At 36.5% G+C, this 23,061-nt stretch overlaps 2 protein-coding genes across 2 annotated transcripts; one reads left to right on the top strand and one right to left on the bottom strand.

Annotated features, from left to right (window-relative positions):
- Positions 1 to 281: 281 nt before the first annotated feature.
- On the top strand, positions 282 to 22,214 carry LOC115961753 (F-box/LRR-repeat protein At3g48880-like). Its single transcript, XM_031080677.1, has 5 exons — positions 282 to 332; positions 8,769 to 9,147; positions 9,245 to 9,488; positions 9,595 to 9,785; positions 21,827 to 22,214. The coding sequence occupies exons 2-5, from the start codon at positions 8,789 to 8,791 to the stop codon at positions 22,212 to 22,214; spliced, it is 1,182 nt and encodes a 393-aa protein (XP_030936537.1). The 5' UTR covers positions 282 to 332; positions 8,769 to 8,788.
- On the bottom strand, positions 7,202 to 7,996 carry LOC115961754. The gene has a single exon (XM_031080678.1). It carries the CDS (start codon positions 7,994 to 7,996, stop codon positions 7,202 to 7,204), a length of 795 nt encoding a protein of 264 aa, XP_030936538.1.
- Positions 22,215 to 23,061: the final 847 nt, after the last annotated feature.

The following is a 23,061-nucleotide window of genomic DNA, read 5'->3' as shown; positions in this document are numbered from 1 at the left end:
CAAAAATACAAAAGAAACTTTTAAATTTTGGTGGCCCACACATTCTAATTATGAAGAGTGCTTTACTCACTTCTCTTAAATGAAAAATGAATCCTTAATGTATTATGTATCACATTATCATTAGTCTCACTTCTGGTGACTATGCTGGTCTTACTGCATTGAATTGAGGTATCACTTGGAGAATCTTATTTATTATCTTACGTTACAAATGGAAAGGAGAATTTGGTAATTTCAAATATCATGCATCTATATGAATCAACACCTCTCATCTCTCTCAGTTCAAGATCAAAGAGAGAAATAAGAGATCCAAACAACACTGAATTCACTTCAAGGTAAACATCTATTTTTTCCTTATTTTTGTTTCCTTCATCTTTCTTATGTGTGCTAGAACTTTCCCACTAAAGAGAGAGCTTTTATCTTCATGCATGTTATACAAAATAAGAGGTCAGTACCATTATATCATTGTAAAATAACTTAAAGTACAATGAGATCAAATTAAAAGAGAGTAATTTAATCTGTCAAGGAATTTTGTTCTCTTTGAAGTGGTTTAGTTGGATTCATTTATATGACTAGCTAGGATAGTAGTTCAAGCTTAAAAAGTCCAAAAATATACAGTGCCTGAAAAGAAAAATAAGTTTGCAATAATAAAAAACTTGATAATTAAAGAAAAAACATTTCTTTCTAGTTGATTAAAAGAGGTTTCATTTTATATACCACTCATTTCTGTTAGATTATTAATCTTTGGTTTATTTTTAGTGCCTAAAAGGTATCTTTTTTAAGGAGGCTAAGATTATCAATTTTGATCTAAATTATAATTTTTTTCAAACTAAATATCAACAAGAAAACTGAATAAATATAAATAAATAATTTCTAGAATTTGAAAAAAAAAAGAGTGACTTGAATCAATTTTTAATTAGGATGTTCTTAGTAGATTTCATTTATTTATGGATTTCATTCATTTTGAGATAACGAGATTTCTTTTATTATATTCTAGAAATATCATTGGAAAAGTTTCTTTTAGAATTTCTTTAAAAAACTTTTGTCGTTTAATGTTTGGACACGGTTGGATTCAATGTCTTATGCGTTGAACTTGATACGACGTGGTCACGTGTCCAACATTTATCACTTGTCTGTATCATATTGGGTCCAACGTATAGAACACACTGAACCCAAGCCTAACCCTTAACGTTCACGCAACAATGTATAGTTAATTAATACGGTAAGTCTGTCTGCTTTTTCTATTAGCTAACGAGATCTTTAGAGTTCTTTGAATACTTAACTAATCTTTGAGTATGTACAATTTTCAACATGGAAGCTATTTATCAAAGGTTTGTACGTGTAAAAATAGGGTAATACTTGAAAGTTTTTTTCAAAATGTTTGCTTATTCGTGGATCTCAAATTGTTATTCTTTGTTTTCATGGTTTTTGGCATGCAATACCCAAATTATTTGAACTAGATCTCAAAATTTCTACGTTGCATAAAGAGTGAGAAGAGATCCTACTCTTTTGAAGACTTACTAAGAATTATCTTTCTGGAATCAGTATTTGATAAATCTAATATATATATATATATATATATAGATAAATATGATAATTTTCATATCCTTTTGGTGTGAGACCTGCACTGTGACAGTGCTTTGGAGAGGAACTAAAAGATTTAGGCAAATGAACTCTAAAAAGAAAAAAACATCAAAACTCTAATCAAGAAATGCACTTGTCCACTTGCATATTGTAGAATCATTTATTGCCAGTGCCACTGAACAGTCTGAACCAACAATGGTTGATGTTGGATGAATTTATCCCTTAATTCATTTATTTCTTTGATGCATATAAATAGTGTGATGTCCTTTAGACATGACCAAGATTTTCTTCTCTATTTTAGGGCAATTGATTTCAAAAGATTCATTTCATTAGTCAACTTCACTATAAGACTTTTTTATTGCTTTTTCTCTTTAATTCTTATAAATTCGACAATATGGTCTTGAATAATCCTCCTACAAGTAAACTCTTGAGTACTGAATTTCGTTGAATCGAACTTCTTTACATGAGATTCAGATTTCTTAATGTGGTCATTATCTTTAAAAAGTCACCTAAATTATTACTATTATTATTTTATAAAAAATCGTTCTTCGTTTTATCTAGTTTATCTTAGCACTGTCACAAACTATGTGATGTTATGAATTTGTTACAAACTTTGGATGGAACTTCTATTTTTTCGTACTTTTCCATGTTGAATGCACCATCAACAAGCACATTGAACACCATCAGCATGATTATTTTATATTTTTTATATTTTTTTGATGCAAAGCTTTGAATTGTATTCAACCAAACAAGGAAATTGAAATACAACAGAGATGACAGTTTTGAAAAACAAGAACTACTAATTACAATCAGCTTGAATCATCTCTTGCACAGTTGGAGGGGAGACCCCCACCCACACCTGTGTTGCTTCACTAAATCTAGCTAGTTGAGCTAGCTCATGGGCAGCTCTGTTGTATTCCCTTTTCAAATGTTTGATTTTCCAGCTTTTGAAGGAGTTCAGCAAAGCTAGTATACCCTGGTACAGATGGTCGAGGCTACCATCAATGAGCTGCTCATTAATATTGTTAACAGTAGATGCAGCTTTTGATTCAATAATAACTTGGGAGATCTTCATGTCACGAGCAAGCAAAATCCCAGCTTCCATAGCAACATCTTCCACCTTTGCTATTGAAAATTGGCCTTGGAGGTATTTGCAACAAGCTGCTATGATTGCACCACAAGAATCTCTAATGATAGCCCCAACACTTGAATTTCTCCCATCCACAGAGGTCGCCCCATCTACATTGACTTTGAAGACTCCAGGAGGCGGAGGAGTCCATTTGCTATTTTCTGCAACTTGATCCTTGTTCAAAGCCACCCATGCCCCCCCTATGTTCATGTAGAAATCTATTGGCAAAACTCCAAATTTGACTTAGCAATCTGCATGTTGATTCAAAGGCAATTAAATTCCTGTTATACCATATTGACCAAGCTACTCCAAAGAACACTTCAAGGTCACAAGTAGTTCCTTTTTCAAGGATTTGCAACGTAACATCAGATATATCAAATAGCCCCTGCCAATTCTCAACAAATTGAACTTCCCAATTATCCCAAACCCTTTTCGCAACCTTACAGCTGATGATAGAATGAAAGGTTAACTCCATGTCTCTTCTACAACAAGGACAAAAATCATTATCCCCAATACCTCTCTCTTTCAGATTCACCATTGTTGGAAGGGCATCTACACATGCTGTCCATGCAAAGATTTTAATCTTTGATAGAATATTTAGGTGCCAAACCTTCTTCCATAAACGGTCTCTTGGATCCCTGCAAGAGCTTTCTCTTTCCTCGGATGAGTCCACCATGTTAAGAGCTACATAGTAGGCACTTTTGATAGTAAAAACACCCTTATTGTTTCCGGCCCAAATAATTTTTTCCTCCGGAAGATTATAACTGATTGAGATGTTGAGAATCGTTCTTGCTTCAAACAGGAAAAAAATGGCCTTAACAAGATTGGCCCTCCACTTTCTGGTGTCATAATCAATTAAAGCCGAGACCATGGGATAATTGTCAAGATTTAGAGGAGGGGAGACCACTTTGTACGTTGTGGGGGTTGGTAGCCACTTGTCGTTCCAAATATGGGTCAGCCTTCCATTGCCAACTCTCTAACGAGTACCTCTCCTAACAACCTCAAGCCCCTGCATTATGCTTCTCCAAGCATAGGATGGCCTAGATCCCAAACTAGCATTGAGGTCATCTTTATGGGGATAGTATTTAGCCTTATATACTCGCGCTACTAAAGAGTTTGGGTTCATGAGAAGCCTCCAACCTTGCTTTGCTAGCATGGCAAGGTTGAAAGTTTGAAGGTTTCTAAAGCCCATCCCTCCTTTAAGCTTAGATTTGCACAAATGCCTCCAACTCACCCAAGCAATCCTTGACTCCTGACCACGCTACTCCCACCAAAATCTTCTCATCATGCCTTCTAAATCTTCACACAAGCCTTTTGGTAATTGAAAACAACTCATAGTATATGTAGGGATAGCTTGGGCCACCACCTTTATGAGAATCTCCCTACCCCTTATAGAAAGAAATTTTTCTTTCCACCCAGACAACTTCCTTCCCACCCTTTCTTTAATCTCAGCAAAGACTTCATTCCTTGATTTGCCAATAATAGAGGGGAGACCAAGATACTTACTATGCCGAGAGTCTTGCATAGGCCCCAAGATCTCCAAAATCTCATTTTTCTTTTCCTCCTTTGTGTTGGCACTAAAGAAAACTAAGGATTTGTTTGTATTGATTTTTTGACCTGAGGTAGCTCCATACAAGTGGAGAATTTCAATTAATTGTTGGCATTCCTGGCCATTAGCTTTACAAAAAAGCAAACTATCATCCGCAAAGAAGAGATGCGTGATCTTAGGGCAGCCTCTGCAAATAGATAAGCCACTCATCATTTGATTTCTTACAGCCTTACTAATGAGTGAAGAGAAGCCATCTGCACATAGTAAGAACAAGTAAGATGATAGGGGATCTCCTTGACAGAGTCCCCTCGAGGGCATAATGTTACCATAAGCTACACCATTAATAAGCACAAAGTAGGAGACAGATGTTATGCAACACATTATCAAACAAATCCATTTTTCATGAAAGCCCAATTTTTTCATGACTTGTTCAATGAAACCCCATTTCACCATATTATAAGTTTTACTCATGTCTAATTTAATTGCCATATAGCAATCCTTACCATCTCTTTTGTGGTCCAGATAGTGCATGAGCTCAAAGGCTATAAGAACATTAACTGTTATTAGCCTCTCAGAAAGAAAGACACTTTGATTTTCTGATATTATTTGGGGTAGGATTGATTTGAGGCAATTAGCTAAGACCTTAGAGATGAGTTTATAGATCACATTGCTTAGACTAATCGGTCTAAACTCTGTCATTTTAGCTGGATTGTAGTTTTTGGGATAAGAGTAATAAAAGTTTTGGTTATGTTAGTCATAGATATATTGGAATTTAAAACATTTAAGACCATGCAAACAACATCATTACCCACAATATCCCAATATTTTTTATAAAAGATAGCTGGCATACCATCTAGGCCGGGGGACTTGGTCGGGTGTATCTGTTTAAGGGCTGCTTCAATTTCATCTTTTGTGAACTGTTTGATCAAACTTTGATTCATTTCATCTGAAACCTTAGGATCAATAGCTTCAACAACCTCCAGAATCCTGTCAGGATGGGAAGTTGTATAAAGCTTCTCAAAATATGAAACTACAACTTTAGCCACCTCTAAAGTGGATTCTCTCCAGACCGCCATTTCATCCATGAGCTTGGTAATGGTTTTTTTCTTTTTTCTCCCAAAGGCCTTTGTGTGAAAATATTTTGTATTGCGATCCCCAAGACCCATCCACTGAACCTTAGATCTTTGTTGCCACATGATTTTCTCACAATCTAGAAAGTCATTAATCTCCTTCCTGATCTTGTTAATTTCACTACCATTACTTCAATCTTAATCCTTCAGGACTAACTCATTAAGGACTTTTCTTTTATTCTGAATTTGCCTTGGGACAAGGCCAAACATTGACCTATTCCACCTTGATAAGTCAGCTGCACATTGCTTGAGTCCTGCTACCATGCCATTTGGGTTATATAGGTTTACACTTTCATTCCAAGCTACCTTGATAATATCTCTACATTCATCTCTTCTTGTCTACATTGCTTCAAACTGGAACCTTTTTTTCTGGGGCTTTGTGATGCAATGGAATCAGTGATCAGGAGTGCATAATAATCACTTGTAGATTCCACAAGATGATGCACTTTCATGTCCTTGTAGTGATCAATCCATTCCTGCGTAACTAGAGCTCGGTCTAATCGAAGATACATCCTGTGCCTTCCTTCTTGCATATTGCACCAAGTGAACTCTGGACCACAAAACCTAAGGTCCTTGAATCTGCAACAATTAATTGCTTCCCTGAAATCATCCATCTGCCTTTGGGGTCTTCGAGCTCCACCCATTTTCTCTGCCGTTGATACAATTTCGTTAAAATCCCCGAAGCATAACCAGGGAAGCTGAAACTTTCTGATAAGTGTCTTTAGTAAATCCCATGATTCCTTTCTTCTATGGACCTCAAGATTTCCATAAAATCCAGTAATTCGCCTTTTAAACCTAGAATCTTTAGTAACAATGGCATCAATATGCCTATCCGAATAGCTTTGAATTTCAACAGTAATTTCCTTCCTCCACAGCAGAGCCAAACCCCCACTTCTTCCAGAACTTGGGATAACTAAGCCATTGGTAAAACTAGCGCTCTCCTTCTTCTTCTCCATGCTTTTCTTTTTCAGCTTTGTTTCTGACAAGAAAACAAAATTGGGATTCCATTGTTGCACAAGCTTGCACAACGATCGAACTAACCGAGGGTTCCTAAGCCCTTGGCAGTTCCATCCTAATGCCCTCATTTTTCTCGTTGGTGGCTGCTAGCCTAAGCCCTTGGCAGTTCCATCCTAATGCTCTCATTTTTCTCGGTGGTGCTGCCTAGCAGCCACCACCATTTCATCAAGAAAATTTGAATTTTTGTTGCTTTTATCCTCTCCACATACCTTTTTCTGTACTCTTCCTTCGGCTTTTATCAGATCCTCAATGCTTTCAAGTCTTTTGTTTCTAACTTCTAGGCCTTTATTCATCATCTCCTCATTTTGGGCCTTACCTTTCTCTCTTGCTATTTTCTTCCACTTTCCTCTACTCATTGTTTCTTTTTCAGCTTTTGGACTTGAGCCCTTCTCGTCTACTTGACTATTCTTAATAGCTTCCTTCTTAGGCTTAAGTGGGCTGGACACCTCAGAATCTTCACTACAAGGCCCAAGTGTTTTAAAATTGGCTGCTGACATGGCATCCTCATTCAACTTGAACAACTCTTTAACTAGATTAACTCTAGTTATGTTCTCCCTATTCCGTGTTTCCTAACTCAATCTCAACCCACGTGTTATCTCCTCTGTCCTGTCCCATTTGTGCAGACTGTCACTCTCAGAAAGGTTTGAGTTTGAATCTTTTGTCAGTGTCTCTGAGTTTAAGACTTTCTTCACCGCTAATTCATTGTTATTGTTCCGGCCATTGTCTTTATCATCTCTCGAATGAACTGATGAACTGAAATTTACCGCCGTACTCCTTGACTTGAATCTTGTATCATCACCGTCCATATGGGTCCGAATTTCTGCCATTGGATGCTTTTCCTTTCTCACTTCCACTTTTGACCATGCCTCCTGCCTTGAGCCATTCTTCGTATTGTTTCTCTTTCAAGCCCTCAGTTTGACTCATTTGGCAATGTTTATCATCATGCCCAAGTATTCCACAGATATAACAGAAAGTAGGAAGTCGCTCATACCTAAAAATGATCCAACATCGTTCTCCCTTTGCGTTGGTAATATTCCCTCCTTTGCGAAGAGGTTTGTCAATAGGTATTTCTACTTGTATTCTCATAAACTTTGCTTGCTCCACTTGTAGCGATCTTTTGTCCACTTCAATAACTTTGCCAAGTTTGCTCCCTATATCTTTTCCGGCATCCTTAGACATATATTCAAATGGTAAACCCCAAACTTGGACCCAAAAAGGAGCATTGGTAAAGGAAATATTGGATGTTGTTAACCCTTTCCTCCATTGGCTTAGTAGAAGCAGGTTATTATCAAAGTTCCATGGACCACCTTTTTCAACCCACTCCAACTGACACAATGAACCAAATTTAAATTGCAATATGTTATTCCCCACCTCCACAATCTTCAAATTCGACCCCATTTTCCACGCTGACTTCAGAGTATTTTTGAAAGCTCTTTGATTCTGTTGACGGTTTGTGAGAAGGCACCCAAAGAGACTTAACGAACATTCTTCAATTAGCTCTGATCTAGCAACATTTGTTATGACTATATCATCTTCTTTCTCTCGTGTGAGCTGTAACTTTTGAAGACAATCCAATACTTCTTGCTCCATAGATTTACACTGTACAGGCTACTACCCAAACAAGCATGGATGAGTAGGCCAAGAGAAGGCCCTTAAAAGGAACAAAAGGGAGAGAAAAAACTCGTATCATGAGAGAGAGAAGGTCCTACAGGGGAGAGAGAAGGCACAATGGCATGATTATTGTTAGTGTGTAGAGAAAGTGAAGTAATCTCATTTTATGCTTTGTTTGCATAGGCTGGGTCATAGAGTTGTGTGATAAAGCAAGTTAGTTTCTTGCCATCTCAGTTCCATGTTATTTTATTACGACCGTGATGACATGTCATTTCTAACTATTTTGAGAGAAAAATCTATACCTCCTTCCCTTGTGCTCTCATGAGAAAGCCTGGGTAGTTTATTAGATGTGCTTTTGATCCAATGTTCTTGAGACCTGAAACAACCAAGATGTTTTTCATAGCTATTTTGTTTGGTGGGAAATAGGTGCTTAAATATGTTTCTACTTTCCTGTCATGTCTCATCATTATTATTCTTTAATTGCGTTATTGTTTCCTCAAACTTGGATTTTTCGGTTGTCTATAACTAAGCACCAGATCTAACAGAAACAAATGCACATTGATATAGACTCTAGAAGAGCCCAAAAAGTTACTTCGATAAGTTATTAATCTAACACATTCATTTATATAATTTTCCAAGTGACTAGGTAATCTATTAGTAGTTCACAACTAGTTGAAGTGGACCTTAATTAAAGGCGTTACCTCTGAGATAGAATCACTGCTTACTATGTTTCTATTTTTGTGTGTTGAAGGGAAAATCAGTTTTGGGCAAATGAGGAACCAAGGTTCAAGTGATCGCAGCTGGAATAACATGGATTACAACATCCTCGTCAAAATATTCACGACTCTGAACTTTATGGATATAATTTCCAACGTTTCTCTGGTGTGTAGCTCATGGCGCTCAGCTTGTTGTGACCCGGCTCTTTGGACAAAACTCGATTTAAGTACACTGAGCCCTGACTCCAATGATGTTCTCCCAAAACCATATACTTTGTCTGATGACGAATCAGGCAAGATATTAACAAAAATCTTGAAGAGTGCTTTAAATCTCAGTCGTGGGAACGTGACTTGCTTGGTTTTCAACTACTTTATATCCATAAATGATGAACACTTGGTCTGCGCATCAGAGAGGTACTGAATTTCATACCCCAAATTACTAATATAGTCGAATCAAAAGAAACCCATCTAACTTGAATTGGTGACTTAACTGAGAACCTTTTCTTAGCAGGAGCCCTAACCTAAAACGACTCATTCTACCACTTAATTGGCATCAATTAACAGAGAGTGGAATTCAACAGTCTTTCAAAATGTGGGAAGGGCTCGAGTCTTTAACTGTTCCTAGCGTCATTGCTCCTTTCAAAATAATGGAGGCGGTTGGCTCATACTGCAAGAGCTTCTCTGAACTTAAACTTCAATGCTTTTTCAACCTCAACTTTGCTGTTGCCCTTACTAAGAATGTACCAAAGTTGAAGGTATTGAGTCTCCGGGGAACAATGGTGCACAACCAAGCTATGATCTATATATTGGACAACTTCAAACATTTAGAAGTGCTCAATATGTGTCATTGTCAAATGAAAGAAGTTTATCAGTATGAAGTTGGCTTTACATTGTATCGGGAAATTGACCCACCGATTATTGAAAAGTGCTCGCGGCTTAAGAAGTTTCTCACTTGTCAAAGAGATACCTGCAATATGTGTAAGTGGAGGCCTTACAATGAAAGGGTCTTGGATTGGGCTGAATTTGAACAGAGATGTTGGAGAGAGGATGAGGTAAGTTCTCTTGCACATTGACCCGAAAATTGGTGATTTCAGGCAGCAAGCTAGCCAACTGGTATGGATGTTTTGTGAGTTTCTCATGAGGACATGTTTTGAATGATGAACATCTCCTTCTATTAAGGTTTTCCTATAATCCTATTGCTATGGTAATTTAATATATAATTAATTTGAATCGCAAAGCAGTGAATGGAGATACAGTAATTGTTACAAAAATGTATATAGATATTGCTTGCAGTCACGTTAAACAGAAGTTTCCACCCATTCTGTTCAACTAGGGAGATCAATGATATCCCTAGTCATTCTTTCATAACATTATGTTCTTTGGATCCTACTGCGCGTTTAATATGCAATCAAATTCAGACCACAATTCAGTATTAGCATGTTGCAAATTGCAACGATTACTGTTGGGCTGATTTTTTGGTAGCGTAGAATATTGTTATTGACACCCAAAAAAAAAAAGCTATGTTGGTTTTTAAAATATTTTTTTTAGAGATATAATAGAATTTCAACTTATAACATAGAATAAATATTGTTAAACGCCTTAATAGTTAAAAATCATATGTAAGACCAAGTTAAAATTTTAGATGATTAACGTCTTATATAAGGGTTGTCAGGCTGCCTTTCCTTTATAATCCTTTTAATTCTATATAATTTTTAGACACATGTGAGACATGAGGCATTTAAAATATATTCCAATGGTTTTAAATATAAAACATATAAGCCATTTAAAATCAAATAAATGATTTATATCTCACACCCAATTAAAAATTAAAGAGAATTTTTCTTTATAAAATAAATGGTGAGAATTAAAGGATTTAAATGAGAGGGGATTTTCTCTATAAGATGACAATGAAGGAAAAAAAGGACCCTTCCTAGACGACAATATTTTGTTAGGATATTTTATTAGTGTTGGCAAAATTCTTGTGTCAACTGTTTCAATTATAATCATATCAATTTCCACGTGTCTTGTTATTTTGATTGGAGTCTTCAAGAAAGAAAAAGCTGAAAATTGAAGTTGTTACTGAGAAGCTATCAGCCATGCGAAGTCTTAGTGTTTCAAGCGAGATGTCTTGCGAAATCAGATTGAGTTGTTGTAGAATGAAAATCTACAAGGTAGTCTTTGGATTTATTTAGAGAGGTTCTGATCATTATCACACACATGATTTGTGGGGTGAATTCATGAATGAAGAGTCTAGAAGGTTTGAAATTGGTGTGGGGTCACATTAGTGAGTTAACTGCTGAGTAGTATCTAGTGTCAAGAGTTTAAACTAGAGAGGTTTTGCAATGTTTTGTAGTATTCCTTACATTTTTATGTTTGTGTCAAAAAGGTTGTCTCTGGCACTTACTTTGATTTTTCTATATCTCCACGAGGCATAAAAGAAACAATCAAAGTATTTGAATAACCAATTTCTTCCCTTTTTTTGTTGGTATCAATTATCCATGAAATTTCACTAAACAATCTCAACTCAATATCAAAAGAAAAATTGTAAGGTTGAATTTAATCAACCATGTGTTGGCTTTATTCCATGACAAATTTGCTTGTAATATAGCACTTAGAAACCTTGTATTTAGGTGGGAATCATGTAAGGGTAGTGTGTGAGAGAGTGTGAAGAAATGCTCAAGACAGTGCAGCGAAGCAGAGACTCGCGGCTAGAACTCGCGGGTGGCTCGCGGCTTGCAAGCCGCCAAAAGATGCTCACGTGCAGAGCATGCAGGGGAGCTGAACAGTCACGCCACTTGGAGCACTACACAACAAAAATCCAGACTGGCCATTAAGTTAGCTCGCGACTTGAACTCGCGACTCAGTCAAGTCGCGAGGTCAAGTCGCCAGCCAGCCCTGTTTTTGGAAAAACTGACTCTTCGTATTCCATTCTCACACCAATATAAATACCCCTCATTCCCACAAGATATGTGTGGCTATTCAGAAAGAAAAACCCTAAGAGAGGTTTCTTAAAAACACCCACCCAATTAGAGAGAGCTACTCATCTTTGTAGTCTCTTCTCATTCCCTCTCTCATTGTCATACCTATTGAGAGGAGATTTCTATCCAAACACTACCCACACCCATTTAGAGTGTTGAGTGTTCTTGGAGTTTTGGGAAGCATTGGAAGATGCCAAGGATGGTGGATACTATGGTTTAGTAGCGGAATCCGGGAAGCTAGAAAGGAAAAAGGTTCGGCGCAACCTCGTTGGAGCAAGAAGCTTGGAGGGCTTAGGTGCACTGGGTAGATTAGGCTTGGAGGGTCTATTGCTGTCCTTGTATCCCAACTGTATTTTCTAGTGGATTGTTTACCGCTTGGAGGGCGGCGGAGAGGTTTTTCGCCGAGAGCTTCGGTTTCCTCTTTGATAACACATCGCGTGTTGTCTTTGTGTTTGCATCTTCCTTCCTCTCTATCTTTGCCTTTTTATTTATCTGCTGTGGATATTAATCTGTTATGGCTTAGATAGTATTTAATCAATTTCGTTTGATAGCATATGTTAAGTTTCCGCACACTAGTTGTTTGACATATTGCTTGAATTGATTAAGTTGTTATTTGGGGGTCTAAACGTTCAAAGGTGTTTTTGTACACGTTTTTGAACTTTCAATTGGTATCAGAGCGGGTACACTTGTTGTGGTTTAAATACCTAAGTGTGATCCTTGACCCCTTGTGTTTATTTGCCATGGATTGTGCTTTGTATGACTCTTTACATGATTTGGTTGGTGATGAATGTAACATGCCACGTGTTTGTGAAAATGCCTCTATGAGTGTTAATCCTCATAAGTGTGATGACATGTTATTTGAATCTATGGGTGTTGTTGACAAACTCTTGAAGAAAAATGCTAAGAAGTTTCAAAAGAATTTGAGTAAGTTATTTTGTGAAAAGGATGATTTGATTGTTAAGCTCAATGAATCCAACAAATTGATTGAGAAATATAAAAAACTTGCTGAAATTTCTCTTGAAAAACTGAAAGAGTTTGAATGTTTGAATATGGACTTGGATGCTAAACTTGTTTTGTCTAACAAACTTGTTGATGAGTTAAAATGTGAAAATGAATCTCTTAAGATGCATGCCAAGTGTTTGATTGCTGAACCTATTTGTTGCAATCATGTTGTGGTACCCGATTTTGTGCCTAGTGTGTGTTCTACCTTAAAGGACAAATCGGTGTACATTCCTCCACATAAAAGAAATCAAAAGGTGGAGAGAAAGACTGTTAAGTCAAAGCCTTCGTTTAGGTCTCAACCTAAGGTTTTGAATGGATCTAAGTTTGTTCCAACTTGCCACCACTGCGGTGTGATTGGTCATATAAGACCTCAATATCATAAGTTGAAGAGGGAACAAAACCATGTTGCTAGATCCCTTCCCAAAAAGCCTAGTGGACCTAAACACATTGTTTGTCACCATTGTGGTGCCTTTGGTCATCTAAGACCTCAATGCTCTAAGTTTCATGCTTTTAAAAGAATTAAAAGAAAAGAAAAACTTGAGCTTTTTGGAAGTTGTGCTAAAAAGAATAAACCGGTTTTGAGTGAAAATAGCATGTTGTTAAAGAAAATGTTTAATGCTCTTAACTCCTTGACTATGTGCATCTCCGGTTCTCATTCTTCCAATTCTCGTCTCGCTTCTCTTGAGACACTCTTTCCAAACAATCGTTCCGTTTGGATGAGGAAGAGTTCATATGGTTGAGCTTGTGCTCTTTTTGGTCCTTGATCTAATTCTTTCAATCTTTGTAGGACCCTTCATGCATTAAATGTCATATCATCATACATTTTGTGCATCTTGCATTTATTTGTTTGCATTGTTTTATTTTTGATCTTACTTTTATATTTCAGTTTTGTGTGAGTAAAAAATCCAAAACCACATAAAAAGTGAAAAATTCAAAAAGTTTGATCGTATATGTTTGAGCACATATCACATGTGAGTTTAGCCTTGTACCTTTGTACAAATGGCTTTGTGCATTTACGAGCTTAGCTTGTTATTTTTGCACCTATATCTTTGTGGGAAAAATCTTGACATCTTTGTGTGATTGTTGTAAATCGATCTTCAAGCTTGTCATGAATGATTAGTCAATAGTCATGCTGGTTTTGATACATGCGTAGACTTGTGCTTATATCTCTTCCCACTCTTTTATTTGTATTACTTAAAGAGCTCAATAAATGTAAATCTCAAAATGAAAAGAGATAATGAGCTGCAAAAGCCGTTGCACATACTAGTATTCGACTAGGAAAAAGGGAAAACGACTTATAGGAAAATGTATGATGCCCAAAAGGCCAAAGGCTTGTTCATCAATTTGAAATATCAAAAATTTCAGGCATCAATCTCAAAAATGAGATGTATTGCTCAAAATGAGTTGTATTGATTCAAAATGATCAAATGATATGAATTGTAAGAAGCCAAATGAAAAGCTTCAATCTTATGCAATCATTTTCTTGTGGGAGGTCATATATGTTCATTTCTATAATTGAGATAGACCACTTGACTTAGTACTAGTTGTGTATGACTTGATTGAATTGATCATTGAAGCTTCACTCTAGACTAAGGACTATTCCACATTTGATACACACACATAACACACTTGCCTAATGTTCAATGAATGTCTTATTCATTTGTTAGATTGTACTTGTCTAAATGTGATGTGTGTGTGCTCAATCTTATATGGATTAATCCAAAAAGATTTTTGATAATTTTATATGTTTTTGGAAGTGATTTTTATCATTTTTTGTGTTTATGTTTAGTGCTTACTTTGTTTTTCAATGTTTAAACATGTTCTGTTTTGAAAAACAAGTATCAGAATTTTTGGCCACTCATTTTGGCTACTTGCGCGAGTTGCCAGCAAGATGCCAGTTTTGGCTACTCGGTTTGGCGGCTTGCAAGCCGCGAGTCCATACAGAGAGGTTTCACGGCTCACTCGCGACTTGGCTCGCGACTCGCCAGTCGCGAGTCGCCCAGAATCAGCTTTTTAAACAGCTTTTTCGTGGGAAACTTGTTTTAAACCTCTCCCATCCTCTCTAAAACCCCTATTTCAATATTTTTACATCAAAACTCAACCAATTTGAATGGTTTTTCATTCCATTAACATCTCTAAGGTAATTATAAACTCTTTTCATTGATTTTGATCCTTAGATTATGTTTTGGAGAGTTTTGTGCTCTTGGTTGAGATTTTTATTATAGGGGTTGGGAAAACTTAATTATTGTCAAATTTCTTCATGGGATTGGTTTCTTTTGTTGATATGCATTGGATGTTGGCCCCTTGTGGCAGAAAGAACATGTATTAAGGGTGGATTTCATGATATTCATGCATTGTTTCACATTATTGTTCATAGTGTGCATGCTAGGTGTTTGATAAAATGCCTCTTAGACATTTTCTCGCTTGTTTGGACTCCGATGAGTACCAAATTTTGGGGTTTCTCATGTTTCCTCATTAGGAACATGTTTGGTTCATTAGTTGTGTATTTTGCACACTTTGCCCCACATGTGCATTTTTCATGCATTGCACTTAGCCACCTCTTGCACACACTTTTGTTACCCTTGTCATGCATTGGTCTTTACCTTATTTCTTCATCCTAGCATGTCATGCTTACCTTATACTTTGTAGCATGTTACTTTGTCTTAGTTTTGAGCTTCATTTTCTCATTCATCTTGCACCCCTCATGCATCATTAGCATTGTTCATACCTTCATCTCTTGCCCTCGTTTCTTCTTGACCCTTTGTCTATTCCTGACAAAAAGGGGGAGAGTATACTCTAGAGAATGTTTCGGAGTATTTTGTCATTTCTATATGACTCTTGTGCACATCCTTAGGGGGAGAAATTTTATTTCTCATGCACATTTGTAGGGGGAGAGATATTCCATAGGGGAGATGCATATACCAAGGGGGAGAAGATATTGTGTTAACTAGAAAACTTTGTTCTGTTTGTTTTCTTGTTGGCTTTATGGTGCCTTGAGTTATGCTTTGTTGTTCTCATTGCATCATGTTTGTGCTTTGGACATGCATATATCCCTATGCTATTATGCTTCATTATATACATGTTCAGATGATCATTTGCTTTGCTATGTGATCATTGTAGTCATTTGTATATGACTGTCTTGGTGTTTGATCAAGTTTCTCATATGTTTCACAACATGTTTACTTGATCGCTTTTTACTTGTTACATTATATTTGTCCTTATATTACTTGCTTTACCTTGAGGGTCTAATGTGTTTTGTGCAAGTGTTTCAGGTTACAAGTATATATGTTCCAAGTGCATCACAGCTTCTCATCATTTTGAAGGGGAGAAATTTTAAGCACTTTTAGTTTATATTGTTTAAGTTTTTATTCAATATAATGTGTTTGTACCCATGTGCTTATGTAAGCTTTTAGGGTTATGTTTTTATGCATATTTGTAGGCTTTATGGTATGTACCTTGCTTAATGCAGCCTTTATGCTATGTTGAAATCAGTACTTTAATCTAAATGGTATGCATTTTGGTTTTTGTACTGTCACTCTTGTGCCCTTGTAGGATTGTTCCTAGATGCATATACCTTGTGTGTTATGCATTGGTTGAGTGTTGAACATACAAGTGTCTTGCCTTGTGCTTGTTAACTTGTATGTCCTTGTGTTCATTCCAAGTGTGAATGAGCACTGTGATCACTACCTTGTGGTGTTCACTTGGTTGATCAAGCTATGGTTTGTTTCTTAACTCCATCTTTGCTTGATCACATATTGCCTGTTTCATATGCATTTTATGATTTTCTGCTTACAATGATCATGGTGTATTGTTGTGTTTCAGGAGATTCATATTCATATGATTCAAGAGCTGCACAGCTTCTAGATTTAGGTGTGAGTGAGTTTTGCCATTGTTCCCAAACTCACGTTTAAGTCTAGAGTCTGTTTTAGGGTGTTTTGTCATGAAATAGCCAAAGGGGGAGATTGTAAGGTTGAATTTAATCAACCATGTGTTGGCTTTATTCCATGACAAATTTGCTTGTAATATAGCACTTAGAAACCTTGTATTTAGGTGGGAATCATGTAAGGGTAGTGTGTGAGAGAGTGTGAAGAAATGCTCAAGACAGTGCAGCGAAGCAGAGACTCGCGGCTAGAACTCGCGGGTGGCTCGCGGCTTGCAAGCCGCCAAAAGATGCTCACGTGCAGAGCATGCAGGGGAGCTGAACAGTCACGCCACCTGGAGCACTACACAACAAAAATCCAGACTGGCCATTAAGTTAGCTCGCGACTTGAACTCGCGACTCAGTCAAGTTGCGAGGTCAAGTCGCCAGCCAGCCCTGTTTTTGGAAAAACTGACTCTTCGTATTCCATTCTCACACCAATATAAATACCCCTCATTCCCACAAGATATGTGTGGCTATTCAGAAAGAAAAACCCTAAGAGAGGTTTCTTAAAAACACCCATCCAATTAGAGAGAGCTACTCATCTTTGTAGTCTCTTCTCATTCCCTCTCTCATTGTCATACCTATTGAGAGGAGATTTCTATCCAAACACTACCCACACCCATTTAGAGTGTTGAGTGTTCTTGGAGTTTTGGGAAGCATTGGAAGATGCCAAGGATGGCGGATGCTATGGTTTAGTAGCGGAATCCGGGAAGCTAGAAAAGAAAAAGGTTCGGCGCAACCTCGTTGGAGCAAGAAGCTTGGAGGGCTTAGGTGCACTGGGTAGATTAGGATTGGAGGGTCTATTGCTGTCCTTGTATCCCAACTGTATTTTCTAGTGGATTGTTTACCGCTTGGAGGGCGGCGGAGAGGTTTTTCGCCGAGGGCTTCGGTTTCCTCTTCGATAACACATCGCGTGTTGTCTTTGTGTTTGCATCTTCCTTCCTCTCTATCTTTGCCTTTTTATTTATCTGCTGTGGATATTAATCTGTTATGGCTTAGATAGTATTTAATCAATTTCGTTTGATAGCATATGTTAAGTTTCCGCACACTAGTTGTTTGACATATTACTTGAATTGATTAAGTTGTTATTTGGGGGTCTAAACATTCAAAGGTGTTTTTGTACACGTTTTTGAACTTTCAAAAATGAATGGTGGGGACCCTTTTGACACAACTTAAAAGAATAAGGACTAATTTAAAACATTTAAAAGGATATGGATCATTTTCAAATATGGGTAAAGATGAATTAAAAGTGAAATTAAACTTTTATTTTATTTTATACAATATAGAATTTCTATTCTAACTTAATCTAAGTGTATATGTGTGTGAAGCTCCCTCCTGGGAACTTGAACCCCGGTCCTTACCCCCCACACCTCACAAGGTCATTTATACTTGTGAAGTGACCACTGCACCAAGGGTGTGTGGTAGCAAAGTGAAATTAAGCTAAGTGCATGTTGAACATTTGGACACCATGACAAAAAGTAACCGAATGTTGTTGAAAGGTAATGATATTGTCCATAAATGGAATGATGATAATAAATTATAATAGTAATAGTAATAAAAAACAAATGAAAAAGAAAAACATTGTAAATTTTGTAAATTTATTGTACTTTGAAGACTGCATTCTTGCAAATCCACAGTAAATCCTAAAATCACTGGATATTATATTTTTCCCCGAGTACCTTTTGCCAAAAAAATGTTCCTTGCACCCCAACCTAAATAAACCGGCACCTACTTAAGTCAATATTCGAAATGACCTAATCCTATCATATATAAACATTTTGTGTCTAATAGGACTAGCTACAGAAATTTTAAAAATGATTTATTCTAAGTAAAAAAACAGAAAATGAAAAAAATTTGAACTTTGTTATTTTGGAAGGTGAGGAAAATTTAAATTTTTTTTTTTTGAGAAACAGGAAAATTTAAATTTTGAGGTTGTCCTTTTGATTATGGTAGGTATAAAATTAAAAATAAAATTTAACAAGTTTTTTTATTTTTATTTTATTTTTATTTTTTTTTTATGGGAAAATTTAACAAGTTGATAATTGATACATCCACAATTACTAAACGTATGTGTCTTATTTTCATTTGTTCCACTTCACGGGAATATGCTGGTCTCACCACATTGAATGATGACCGATTTGAACTTGAAGAATATTCCAAGTTTGTTTCCTTTCGCTACAAATGGAAATGACAATTTGGTATTTTCAAACATGCATCTATAGGAATCAAATGTCTTATTACTCTCACACGTCAAAATCTAAGAGAGCGAAATGAGATCCAAACAAGACCATCTCTTAAGGTAAGCCTATTACCCTATAAATATTTCCAGGGATAGAACCAGGATTCGAACCTGAAGGGGGTCAAAGCTTAAAACAATTTTTTTTAATGAAAATAAAAACTAACATCTATTTCATATTCAACAAAATACTAAATATAAAATAAGTGTTTCTTAAACATTTGATATTATAAACATTTCGACAAAGTATAAAATACAAAATAAGTATTTCTTAAACATTTCAACACATTTGTGGGTTTTTTTTTTTTTTTTTTTTTTTTGGATGAGAGTTTGTTGGTTATTGTTGTTATACTTTCAGTCCATATATATATATATATATTTTTTCTTGTGGGTCAATATCTAAACATTTCAGAGGAGATCCAAAAATATATATATATTTAAGGGAAATCTTAATTTTTCAGATTACATATGTATACCAGTTTTTTTTTTTTTTTTTTTTTGGGGGGGGGGGGGGGGGGGGGGGGTGGGGGCAATGGACCCCAGCCCTACTGTAGGTCCATCCCTGAATATTTCAATCTTCTTCTTCTTCTTTCCTCTCTCTCCTTATTTTTGATTACTTCATTATCTTAAGTGGGAGAAAAAGTTTCTCATCTTTCATATTGTGAAAAGCAAGAGGTAGTGTTACTGTCAAATTACCTTTTAATAATTTAATAATTTAACCACGTAATTCTAATACTCTCACAATTCCCCTCACACGTGAGCTCAAATTACCTTTTAATAAGTGAGGACATACGCATGAGATTTGTAATGGAAGGTAGAGTTAAGGAGATATGGAATGAACTTAAGACTGTCTGCAATAATATCATGTTAAATTATTGATCCTCTATGAAACTTAAACTATTTCAGAAAAAAAAAAAAATTATTAAGAGATGATAAATTTAAGAGATTAAATTATATAAGGATGTGGTGTAATACCTATGTTTTACCCTTCTAATTCCAATATGCCACATTATCTTATTACGTATTTAAAAATAAACACAATCACATCCAATCAATTCTAATACCCATATATAAATCTAACCAAATTAGGAGTTTATTGAGATGTTATTAGGTGTGGTAAGATGTATTAAATTTTAAGGAAAATGCTGATGTGATAATCTCTTATTGGATAGTGTAAAACATGAGTTTTGCATCCTATCCTTACCAAAGTTTGACTCAAAATTTAATTATTTAATTACCTAATTCTAACAAGGTATAACTTTAGTTAGATTTTCACTAACAAAGCCTCTAGAATTTTTTATATGTACGGTACTTTTGACATAACATTTGTACAATAAGGTGTAACTTATATGAATTCTCTACAATTCTTTAGGTATTTCACTAATTTTTCAATTAATACAATCTTCCAACTGCAAGCTATTTATCACTAATGAAAAGATTTAAAGATGTCTTAAGGATTTTCATTAGCTTCTTACTTGATTGGAAATCAAACCGAGCATATGGTTCAAAGGGAACATCAAAAGAGTTATACTTCAATATACTTAAATCATGTTTCTTCCATAGACTAGGGTCACAACAAGTTAAGTATCATGAGTTGCACACTCGAATAGGGGCAGAGGGAGGGGAGGGGCCCTTGACATTTCAAAAATTCCTCCTCCCCTCTTATATTTTTGGTGAAAAAATGTAAATTTAGACATAAATTTAAATAATGCCCCCCCTAAATTTTTACTAAAAGCATGTAGGAGGGGCCCATGACATTTCAAAAATTCCTCCTCCCCTCTTATATTTTTGGTAACAAAATGTAAATTTAGACATAAATTTAAATAATGGCCCCCTAAATATTTACTAAAATCATGCATCATTTTTGTTTCCTCTAATTACTTTTATACCATAAATAACTCATTAATTCTAAGTAGAAACATTTATATATTACTAGTCGCTAACCCGTGCGATGTACGGGAAAACTATTGATAACTTCCCTAATATGAAAAAAAAAAAAATCAATATCATGGTATCATTTATATACCAAACCAATAAAATCTATCACTTACAAAGTAATAAAATATATCACATGCACTGAGATATTGTGATAACCAAGAGCTTGAGATCATATTTAAAAAAAAAATATAACTGATATAAGTACACTCCAATACAATTACAATTAATTACACAAATATAGCTAACTCCATATTCATTCAATCAAATATCTTTTGTAAATTATATTACTCATTCTTGATGTCCAAGATGTACGGAAGGTCTTCATAGCCTTATATCTAAGTCAGCAAGTGAGGGGACTATCCATGGATTTGGTCTGAGTAGAAGGAGTCCAAAACTAATTCATTTGCTCTTTGCAGATGATAGCCTACAGTTTTGCAGGTCTAGCAGGAGTGAATGCTAGAAAGTTTTGCAAATTTTGGAGTCCTATGAAAGTATGTCGAGCCAAAAACTTAATCGAGGCAAAACTTCCATCTTTTTTAGCAAACCCACCACAGAGATTGTGAGGGCAGAAATCAAGGAAGCATTAGGAATGGAAGAAATAAAACACTATGACAAGTACTTGGGTTTGCCATCACTTGCAGGGAGGCACAAAAAAGCGAGTTTTGATTATATTAAAGAAAGAGTTTGAAGGAAATTGCAAGGGTGGGAAGAAAAATTATTGTTACAAGCTGGAAGGGAAATCTTGATCAAGGCGGTGGTCCAAGCAATCACAACCTACACAATGTGTTGCTTCAAACTTCCACTTGGCCTTTGCCATGAAATCGAAGGTCTCATCCACAAATTTTGGTGGGGGCAAAGGGGCGATCGAAGGAAGATTCATTAGGTTAAATGGGAGGATGTGTGTGAGCCAAAATCTGAGGGTGGTATGGGTTTTAAGGAGTTGCCCCTCTTCAATGATGCACTTCTTGCAAAACAGACGTGGTGACTGTTACACAATAAAAACTCTTTGTTCTATAGATTTTTCAAAGCAAAATTTTTTCCAAACTGCACTATTATGGAAGTTAAGGAGGGTCATGGGGGATCTTATGCTTGGAAGAGTATATTGAAGGGGAGAGAGGTCATCCAACAAGGGGCTAAATGGAGAGTGGTAAATGAGAACTCTATTAAGCTTTGGGGTGATAAATGGCTGCCCTCACTTACTGCCCCAAGTTTGCAAGGCCCTTTGCCAGCTGAATTGCAAGATGCCATTGTAAGTTCACTCATAAATCCCTTCACTCGAACTTGGGATGTTTCTATGCTGCCTAATGTGTTCAGCCAAGAAGTATCTGAGCAAATTCAGAAAATACCTCTAAGCCGTAACATATGTGAAGATGTCCTCACCTGGCCCTTTGTTCAGTCCGGATAATATTCAGCAAAGTCAGGTTATTTTTTCCTCAAAACTGAAGCTCGGACCTACACTACACCGAGACAACAGCAAACTGACCCAAATAAAACTCTATGGAAAAATATTTGGAAGCTAGCACTGCCTTGCAAAGTGCGAAATTTTCTGTGGAGGGCCTGCCGAAATGCAATTCCCACCAAGTCCAACCTGGTCCGTCGCCGTGTGATTGAGGATTCAACCTGTTCTCTATGCTCCCACCATCAAGAAGACGTCCTCCACTCCTTATGGTCATGTCCAAGTTTGGCACAGGTCTGGGATGATGATCCACAATGGAATTTCAAGAACACAATTAGGTTCCAAAACTTTCCACAGCTTCTGCATCATGTTCTAGAAGTGGACTGCAATGTGGAATTTTTTTCAATGCTGGTTTGGACAATCTGGTATAGGCGACACAAGGCCAGAACACCTCCTCTAGCTATGCCTTTAGACCTGGTTCCTCAGCGAGCTTTTGAATCTCTAATGGAGTTTCGGTCAGCCCAGCCAAGGAAAGTTTCAGCTCCTGTCAGACCTCGGATCAGGTGGACTGCTCCTCTTGAGGATTTCTACAAAATTAACTTCGATGCAGCTGTATTCCAGGAAGATAATAGAGCAGGTATTGGCGTGATCGTCCGTGATAGTAATGCCTTCCCTTTCTCAGAATATTCCTCTCCAAAATTCTGTTGAAGAACTAGAGTCTTTGGCGGCATGCAGAGCTCTTGAGTTTGCTTTGGAGCTCGGGTTGGATAAAGGAATTCTGGAAGGAGACTCGTTGACTGTAATGGCTGCTCTTAAGGATGACTCAGCATCTCTGGCTTCTTTTGGTCTTCTAGTT

The sequence above is a fragment of the Quercus lobata genome, chromosome 9 (assembly GCF_001633185.2).
Source record: "Quercus lobata isolate SW786 chromosome 9, ValleyOak3.0 Primary Assembly, whole genome shotgun sequence".
In the NCBI taxonomy this organism is placed as follows: Eukaryota; Viridiplantae; Streptophyta; class Magnoliopsida; order Fagales; family Fagaceae; genus Quercus; species Quercus lobata.
Note: the sequence above shows the minus strand (reverse complement) of the source record. Positions and strands in the feature narration are given on the sequence as shown.